This window comes from Vipera ursinii (genome assembly GCF_947247035.1).
Source record: "Vipera ursinii genome assembly, chromosome: 3".
Classification (NCBI taxonomy): Eukaryota; Metazoa; Chordata; class Lepidosauria; order Squamata; family Viperidae; genus Vipera; species Vipera ursinii.
Window position 1 is genome coordinate 51,830,148 of NC_139516.1, and position 10,562 is coordinate 51,840,709.

The 10,562-nt window shown below is 38.0% G+C and overlaps 1 protein-coding gene across 1 annotated transcript; it reads right to left on the reverse strand.

Annotated features, from left to right (window-relative positions):
- Positions 1-1,490: 1,490 nt before the first annotated feature.
- Positions 1,491-2,627, reverse strand: GPR25 (G protein-coupled receptor 25; the record flags this gene model as incomplete). The annotated part of the gene is made up of 1 exon (XM_083359439.1): positions 1,491-2,627. One exon carries the CDS (start codon positions 2,625-2,627, stop codon positions 1,491-1,493), a length of 1,137 nt encoding a protein of 378 aa, XP_083215565.1.
- Positions 2,628-10,562: the final 7,935 nt, after the last annotated feature.

A 10,562-nucleotide genomic window follows, 5' to 3' on the forward strand; every position in this document is an offset into this window, starting at 1 on the left:
ATATCCACTGAGCCATTGAGTGACCTGAGGCAATCATCCACTCTCACACAATCTGTTTCATTTATACAGTTGTGAAAATATAAGGGGGTATGTATGATGAGTTTCTTGGGGAAAGAATGTGATATAAATGTAGCAAATTAGTGTATTCCAGTTGTTTTGGATTATAAAATTCATAATTTCAAACCATTTGGTTGTAATCCTAGTTAGGAATATATAGAGAGCAACAAATAGCCTATTTCTTTGTAAATAATCAAAGTATGACTGAAAAAAAGGATGATATAATGTTTCCTAGGGTTCTGAGCTGGATTAAAGCCAACTGATATCCTAGGTACAACCCAACAATGATGCCACTTCCATTACTTAACTGACAAGATACAGTATTTAGACACAATAAGTGCTGAAAAGTAGAGTATGGCAGTGAAAGAATTTAGGGCATGAGTGGGGAAAACTCTGTGGTGGCTCCCTTCCTTTGGTGCACTAAGCACAGGTAATTTGGTTTAATGGTTCTTAGTAGAGTAAGATTTCAACTAGGTACATTTGGAACTCATGACTCACAATTCATGTTATTTCTCACTACCAGACAAACAACACAAATAAAAAAGAAAATTAGTAAATTCAAAAGTTGATATGAAACCTGAAAATTGATAGCAATAATTAAACTTGACATATTCATGAAAACTTTGCATTCACTGCTTTGTGATAATAGAATTTCGATTGTTTCAATGAATAAAAATCAGATCAGAGTTTTGTAATTAAAAATTTAATCAAAATCAAGAAAACTTAGTAATTTAAACGTGGGAAACACTTTTTCAGAAATACACAACTTCAGCTGCTTGAGACAGGAAGACAACAGTTTCAATTATTTGTCAAATATTTGTCCTTAATTAAATATACAAGTCTTGATTTTATTATGGGCTGTGGTAGTTTTGTTTGCATGGTTTATTGTATTAAAGAACACTTGCTATCAAAAGATACTCACCCATCATTTCTTTTTATAGATATTTAAACACATTTTCAAATCATCAATCAATAGTCAAATTGCAAAAGCTACAAAAGTATCTAAATAAAGAGCTAAGGCAGGCAGGTAAGCTTAAGACTAAACATACAGTCTGGTCATCCAGTTTCTAGCAAAGTATATAATTACTATTACAAGTCACTCCTATTCGTATATGAAATATCTCTGGGTAGTTTAAGAAGCTCTTATAAATCTGTGCAAGTACTAAATCTGCATTTTTAACCTACAGACTAATGGAAAATTTATATAAACAGAATTTTATTTTATAAATGTATGTAGTACATGCAAGGCAACATAAAAGACATTCATATGACATTGTATTAGAAACCAGAAAGTTTAAAAAAAATGCTGATCAGAAATTTTAAAAACCACCGTTTTTCTTATCAAGAAGAGCAATCCTCTAAGCCATCTCCCTCCTCTTTCTTCCATAACTAGTCTGACTAACAATTCTGCTGTATGGTCTCCACAACAGCAATTATATCTGTCTTTTAGAGGCATATAAACCAGCCCCACTGGTAACTGGAACCTTTGTGGCTGGTATGAACCTCTTTTTGCCGCCAAACATAAGGCTTGATTCTGTAGATGAAAAGAACAGGGATGAGCTTTGCACATTTTCCTTTGGGTGACAAAGACCTAGGAAATTCTTCAATACCTTCTGCCGGAATTGCTGGTCCATAAAGGCGTAGATGATGGGATTAATGCAGCTGTTTGTGAAAGCCAGACAAGCACTGATAATGAGTCCCCTCCTGAGAACTTTCAATACCTCACAAGAGAAGTCAATGTTCTTCACCACACCGTAGGTGATGAAAGCTGTGAAAGTATTGAAGGGTAACCAACAGCAGATGAATGCCCCAATGATGACAAAGATGATTTTAAGAGCATGATTTGTTTTCCTGCCTAACTTGACATGACTCCGGAGCATGGAGAAGATAGAGCAGTAGCAGAATAAGATTACTCCCAAGGGTAGCAAGAAAGTCAAAAAAAGTATGGCGAAAATATAGATGACAGAAGGCTCTTCATCCTGGCAGGAAAACCTGTCTCCCACAGGGATCAGCTTTCTGTAGAGCAAAGATGGTATTCCTAATAGAAAGGAAAACACCCAGATGCAACTGCAGGTAATGTTGGAATTTCTCTTGGTCCCGAGAGATCTGGAATCCCAGTGTTTATTCATCACAAGGAAGCGTTCCACACTCATGCCCATCAGGAACAAGATGCTTGAGCAACGGTTCACGGAAATTGCATAGCTGCTAAATTTGCACAGCTTTTCACCAAACCACCAAGAATCAAACGCTTCTGTCAAAGCCCAAAAAGGCAAAGTGCATACGAAGACAAGGTCTGCAATGGCCAGGTTAAGGACGAAGTTGTCTACAAGCCTCTGGTTGCCTCGTTTCTGCACCATCACCAGGACCACAAATAGATTCCCAAAGAAGCCAATGAAAAAAATCATGAAGTAGATGACAGAGATAAAGATAGACGCAAATGGCAGCTTTTCCCTAAGGCAGAAGTCATCACTGGTAACTCCTGAACCATAATAGTCTACAGTGGATAATTCCAAGTCTCCGCTCCAATTTTTGGTCATGGCCAAGTCAGTTACCAACTCAGAAATCTTCATTTTCTATCAGAGACTCAGCAAAGAGTTTTCACCTACAGTTGCAAGGGCTAGCCAAACTACATATGCTCTATATTTGCCTGGGTGGTATTTAAATAAAGCAGTGGTTTGCCTGTTTTTAAGCACCTGTGGTAACTTCCTCTTGTTTTTATGAAAAGTTGATGCCAAGCAGCAGATAGAAGTCCTGAAACTCTAAATGAATAAAGTAAACAGTAACATAATTTGGTATAGCTGAGTAGTCACATTCTTGGTGGTGGTGTATCTATTGTAACAGAGTAGTTAGTTATTTGCAAGCTGCTTTTCTCATTGGATAGTTTGAGCTCTTTCTCAGAAGGCTCAGATCAAATTGGAATTACGAGTCTTAAAATTTCAGCCAACATAGGAATAGTCATAAAATTATTGGTCATAAATTATTAAGGATTATTTTGGTGTTTTTTTTCCAAAGTCAGTTTTTTCCCAATGGGCAAAATTAAGTAGTTGCTTTCAGGTAGTATAGATACTGGTAGCATCCTTATCTTGCATGACAAAGTTGTGAAGACAATGGCTAGTTCCACATTCCTTAAGCTAATTTGTTGCATTCAAATGGGGTAAAATGTGCTGTCCTTTCATCATGTCAATTTAACTTAAAATTGCAGTCTCATCTGTTTTTGTAAGAATGGGAGAGATGCCACCTTGTTCTTCATCTCAGCTACTGAGTGTCTTGAGACATCCTTGTCTTTCACGTTGAATTCTTCAGACTATTAAAATGCAAATATTATTACAATTACCAAGCAGCGGTTCCTTCCACACCAATCCAAAGTAGTTTATGTTTAAAAATTCCATTTAGGTATATGTGAATAAACATTTTCTAGAAAATTATGCTAGAAAACAATGACAGATTATATATTTTATGAATGGAAAAAAAAGAAATGCACATCAAGACAGCAGAGTACATTTAAATACATAATACAGATAATGCCTAGCATGACACAGAAAGTACTTGATTCAGAGATGGAATAAAATCACTCACAGATAGCAAAGATGGCTATTTTCTTCTTTCTCTCCATTCCAACCCAAACTGACTACAAACTTCTAACCAGGGTGGCATCTTTTTCTTTGCCTAATATCAGCAAACAAGTTCAGGACCCACAAAGAATAAGATGTGGCCAAATCATCAGTTTTATAAATTGTGAACACTAGACAATCAGAAAGGCAGAACTAAGAAATGCTGATCATGAATTTACAGTTCTGTTATTTTAGATACATTATGTCAAGGCAAAGGTCGTTGAAGAATTGCTGATGCTTGAAAAAAAATAAGACAATCAAAAAAGTGGCCGATAAAAGACAAGGTGACAAAATATTATCACTGATGTCTTCTCAGATTTGTAAATTCTTTATCTTATCTTACCGATGAGGGGGGAAAAAGCACAAAAATACACAAAATGACCACAGAAGAAGCTAAGATAAGATGGCAAGGGGATATGCACAGGTCAAGGCTGCCCATATATTTCAGCTGGAAAAGATAGAGAGTCATGAGGTAACCAACACTGACAAATTCCAGTATGTGCACCGAGAACCAAACAAACGATGAGTACCAGGACAGTTTTCTTGCCAAAATGCGGCAAGTACCAAATCTGACAAGTTTCAAAAGAGTCGAATAATTTAATTTAATTTAATTTTAATTTTAATTTAATAATTTAATTTGTATACCGCCCTTCTCCCGAAGGACTCAGGGCGGTGAACAGGGCAATACATAATAAAAAACGGGATACAAAAATTAAAAAGTGATTAAACAACTATGCCCATAATAATTAATACATATTAAAAGTTAAAACTAATTTATAAAAAAACCCAACCCCATCCCATCAGACCAGGCCTGCTTGTTCAAAAAAGAAGGTTTTGAGATCGCGCCGGAAGGTATGAATACCAAGGTATGACTATATTGCCTATTTGTAGTTGTCCTAATAGTTGCTTTGATCTGCAAGAATGTATTCTATACATGAAGAACAATAAAAGAAACTACTCTTAAATAACTCCAGATGTCATTCTTGGTTCTTGGAATCTGACAATGATTAACTGAAAGCAACAACAAACCATCTTAGAGATACTAAATACAGTCTCAGCTGTTGCCTGCTCCTTTGCCAGTTCCTCAAGGCAGCTATTCTGATAATACTCCATCCAAAAATCTTCGGCACTCCAGAATGATGGAATAGGAGATTTTTGAAGATCACACAGCAGAAAATGGTAGATGTTGCCTGTTTTTAGAACCACTAAGGAAACGTCTGCAGTTTCCTAAATTCCATTCACATTTGGATAAATAATTAAAACTTAAAAATCATTCATACGGACAGGGAAGGTGAATAATTATAACATGCATTTATACAACATATAAAACAATTTTAAAAAGTAAAGACATAATAGTTCATAAACATTAAAAATAGATACGTTTGTAAAATATAGAAAAATATGGAGAAAAGATAAGGGAGCTGTACCTCTAATAAGATGTATATAGAAATGAAGATTCTAACAGATGCAGTTCTTTATTCAGTTTAGAAAAGCCTCATGTTTAAATTTTCATCTATTATTATATTTTGCATTAATATCTAGTCTAGACCTAGATTTGGTAAGCTAAAGAGAACCAAATTCCCATTGTCTTATTCCACAAATAGGCAGAAAGGAAATGAGTGCATAAGAATCTCTTAAAATTAGGACAATCTACTATGCCTACCAGATATTTGGGGACACCCACCAGAATTTCTAGCCAGCATGGACATTGCTGAGAATTCTGGAAACTGAAGTTCACACACAAGGAGAGTGTCATGGTTAGGAAAGGCTGCCTTGAGACAGTGTTTCTCAATTTCAGCAACAAAGATGTATGTACTTCAGCTCCCAGAATTCCCCAGCCAGCCATGCTAGTTAGAAATTTGGGAGCTGAAATCTATACATCTTAATGTACTAACATTGAGAAATATTGTCTTAAGTTATGGTCCATTGGCATATTAGGACAAATCTACTTTTCCCCTATCAAGCGACTATGTCCTCATTGCCTTTCTAAGAAATTGCAGGAGCAGTTTAATAGCTGCATATATTCTCATTGGGCACTTTATTGTTTAAATGCTATTGAACTGATAAAACATTACTATAAATGTTTTCAAGGGGACTTCTCTAGCCACTTTAATTTAAGATTACTGTGCACAAAATGAAATCATTAAGAAATGGGCAGTCTGATCCAACATATTCATTTTGGTTGCTGAGATGAATTGCATTTAATTAATTACAGCCCACAGGACAGAAACATCTATTTGTTGGGGATGGTTCTGCTCAGATTGCACTTGGACTGTACCTGGTAGCTGTGAGTCAATTGAACCCCACTTTTCAATCTCTCCTTTCATGAAACATATCCAGTGTATCTTGTCCACTTCCCTGTGTAAGATGCGACCATTCTCCTTTTGGCCATCCCTGCAAGACTGGCAGGGCTCCTTGATACCACAATTGGACCATGAACCCCAATGGGCTCATCGGTGCTATGCTCCTCCCCTATGCCATTTCTTTATATTTGTGTTCTCTTCCAAGGAACTACCACCCCTACTGGCTCCTTGGTTGTTTGCTTCCTCTGAGGACACAGGACTGAACTTATCCTGCCAGTTGTTGTGTGTTCTGTGACTGAGGCAGGCCAGTCTGAGTCCAAAGAGATGACATCCTGCAATTCCAGATGAGCCCCCAACTTGTTGCCCATAAAACTCATGTGCCTGTGTGGAGTTGGAAAGAACCTAGTTCCTGAATTTGAGAAACACCCAAAACCATTGAAAGTATGTGTGGGTTTTTTTTTGCCTCCCTCAATATGAACCACAATTACTTGATGCAAAGCAAAAGGTATTTTATTAAGGGGAGGAATCAAGTCTTTATATAAGGTGCAGAAATAATGGATGCATAAGTTTGTTATATGTAATACATCCACAACAAATCAAACAATAAAATGATTTTGAGGAAAGAAAGAAAGATTAGATTTGAGGCACCCTTAAAATATCTTGCATCTCCTCCTTTTCAAACTAGCCTTGCTTCTTTACACTTGTAACACTTAAGGACTTCAAAACACATTGTTGAAAGGGGTATTTTTTGCACAACAAAGGAAATGGCTTTGGTTCAAAGGAAAACCTAAAATTCTAAGTAACACTACTTTTATGTTGTTACTATTTAAGGCATTGAAACAGTGCACTAAGCCAAGACTAAAGAACAGTTACAAAAATGCATTTCTGATAAGTATTAAAAAACAAACAAACACTAAAGCTGCAAGCAGCTTCGTACCTCAAAGATTGCAGTAAACATAGGAAAGAAGGAAACTTACAAAGTGGCTAGGCTTCATCATGGGAAGCAAGGAAATTACCTAGGTGCTAGAAATGTGGATAGCCAGGATTTGTAAATAGCTTGTCATGGACAGTAGAAATGACCTGGAGGGACAGGAGAAAGAGACACTGTCAAGATAATAGTCAGATGAGTCCAGGGCAGAACTGTAACCAGAAAAAATTGCAAGATTCTGTTTCTGTAGCCATATAATAAAAATAGTATTGGCCTGCATGACTTTGGTTCCTTAATCCAATCTATTTCAAAGGATGGACATAGCCGGTGGGGGGGGGGTGAATATAAGGAGAAAAGTGGGAGGAAATAAAATAATTAGATCATAGAATGACATAAGTGGCTTAGTTAAATGACTTCTTGGTAAACTCTACAAGTAAAACTGATTTGGGATTTAAATTTACTCATTAACTTTGAGTATGCTAACCCTCAAGGTAATATAATGGCAAGACAATTTTTGTATTGGGCTGCGACCCAGGGGTTGGCGATCCCTGTGTTAGAGGACCACAAAAATTGTTCTACTTTGTGCATACATAATAAGGCCGAATTAAAAAGACACCAAAAATTATTCCCTGTCTCCCAAACACAGATTATGAATTGCTTTGCAGCAACTAACAAAAATTATCAGTTCTTTACACAGCAGTTTTTTTTATTTGTTTCTTCAAATGCCAATAATAAAGCTAAAGAAACATTTAGCACAATATCTTGATTGGTATTTCCTTATTTGAATAAAAATTCTGAATTCTTTTTTAAAAAATCATCATATACCTAAATATGTTCCAATTTGATTACATCCTCAGTAGCAGCGGAGGCTAGTTCCTGCTATTATTAAACTCAGTTTTTTAGGTGTTATTAAATACCACGGAGACGTCCTCGGACAAGCGCTGGCTCTTCAGCTTTGAAACGGAGATGAGCACCGGCCCCTAGAGTCGGAAACGACTAGCAGGCATGTGCGGGGGAAACTTTACCTTTTTAAATACCCTTTGGTAATCACCTTTGTGAACTTTCTCTAATTTTGGGGAGAAGTTTAATTCTTTGTTTCTGAATAATATTTATTCTTAGTCTTTTAATAACTATATTTAGGTCAAGCTATTAAAAACTTTGCTTAGCTATTGCTAAAAGCCTAAGAATATAATGTATCAAATATATGCATTTGATTCCACCCATCCTGTGTAGCTAGATTAGTTCCAGTTAACCTCAAGGGCATAGACCACTCCCTAAACCATAATGCCATTTATTGCTGGTTGAGTAGAGAGAATGTATAAGCAGCATGGTCTAAAAAGGAAGACCCAAATTACTCAAATATGTGATGTCCTAAATGGGACACTGTTAAGCCACATATGTTAAAGTATATATTAACCTAGAGAATAAATGTGTACATGGGAATCATATATATTCTTACCTTTCTTTGATCATCTATAATAAAGTTTGTTATATAGGTAGGTCTTGATTACATAATGAATCCCATGAAATGGGGGACTTCATTCAAAGTGCTATTTCTATAGAAAAAGGGTAATTGGTTCCAGCTTGATGGACATAGACCACGACAATTTACAAACATAGATTTGTATATATTTATTAATGAATTATAACAGTAAAACATTAAAATAATATACTTACAACTTAAATTTATTTTAACAAAGTCACAGAGTAGTTATAGAAAATAAATTAAAACAAAAAAAAATCTAAATATCATTCCTAAATTTAAGCTTAAACTAACAAAAACATCTTTGTCACCTAATGCAGGAAATGGTAGCAAGATGGTTACCCAGGCTATACTGTGTGTGTATGTGTGTGGTTTTAGTATTTTTATTGCTTTCTAATGGAATACCAACTACTACAGGTATGAGATCTTCCTTATTTTAAATATTTTAAATAAATAAAATGGATCGACACTTGCTTCGCTGGAAGGAACAGCTTCATTCTGCAGCTGAGAATGGAGCTCAGCCTGTGTTTTGCAGTCAGAGGCCTTTCCAGAAGGCCTGTGTAGTTCTCGGCTGCAGAAATGCAGGCTGAGCTCCATTCTCAGCTACCAAATGAAGCTGCTCCTTTGACCACAGAAGTGGGCCAGCTGGGCGAGGCTGTCGGTACTGCCACTGCGAGGTGAGTGGAAAAGACACCCCTCCCGAAAATAAGACTTGGTGCCTCTTTTGGAGGCAAATAACAACAACAACAACAATAATAATAATAGGTTTTATTGTCGGAGAAACATGGTATTTGGCATTGGTTGCTTAGTCTGGTCTACCTTATTGGGCTGACACTAATTCTACATAGAGGAATTGGATTGAAACTGATAAATCCAGGACACTGGCAAATAAACATAAAGGTCTCTCTCCAATTCCATGAATGGGGGGAAAAAAGGATTTGCTTTCCAATTCTCTATCTTCTAGAAGCTTGAAAAGAAGCTGGTGTCCAAAACGCAAAGAAGTATATGGGTGTGGGGTTGAGGATGGATAGAACAACAGGTATCAAAGTGTCTCAGGAAGCAAAGCTCCTCTAATGGTGTACAGAGTAAAGCGGATAGCCTTTATGGAGATATACAGGAACTGTTTCCTAGGCAAAAGGGGCTGAAGCATTTTTTAAAATCCAAAACAACAAGACATCATTTAGAAGTAACTCAGGTAGTGTATTATATGTGTAGAGTTCAGTTATTGCAGTTATGTGTTAACATTATTGATTCATAAAGGTTTAACATTATCAGCGGAGCATGAGGTAAATCGTTGACAGCGGAACACGAGGGAGTTTTGACAGCTGTCAAAACTCCGGACTGGCGCATGCGCACGAGTTGACAGCTCGCGGCTGTCAAAACAACACAAGCCGCCGCACGAGGAGCAGAACTGTCAAACGAGCCGCAGAGCTGATTGGAAGAGAAATAAAGCGGGAAGAAGGGCGGTTCGTGATTGGACCGTACGACCGGCGCCAGACTATAAATAGCCAAGTGCTCCTGTACCTTGCTGCTCTGTCTTAATAAATCAGTTGAAGTTACCAGCTGTCTTGAGTGGTCTGTTCCAGCCACTTCACTGGCGACGAAGGTGGGATCCGCTTCCAGAGCTGAAGTCACGGCCAGGGGAATCCTCGGCCGATAGAGCGAGTCACTGGGAGTTTTAACTCCCCAGCGAAGCGGACCACCGAGCCCTGACAGCATGGCAAATTTCGGACGAGTGAGGGAGTTTGACACTCACCACCCCGAGCGATGGGAGTCGCATCTGGGGCAGGTAGAGGGATTCCTCCTCGTCAGCAAAATAACAGATGACAGAGCCAAGGCAGCCGCACTACTGTACATCAGCGGTCCGCCCGTCTACGATGCTGCTGTCGGACTATTCAGCCCGGTGCCGATCACTGAAGTTCCATATTCAGAACTCGTTGACCGGCTCAGCAAGCACTACATGCCGGCCCGTTCAGAACTGTACTGGCGGGTACAGTTCGCCCAACGAAGGCAGCGGCCGGATGAACCAGCAAATGATTTCATCGCGGGAGTCCGGCACGCTGCGCGAAGCTGCAACTTCCCCGACTTAGAGGACCGGATTCGGGACCAGGTGGTCATCGGGCTGAGGGACGAACGTCTCAAGAAGAAAATCACGTCAAAGCCGGAGATGACCCTCGCCC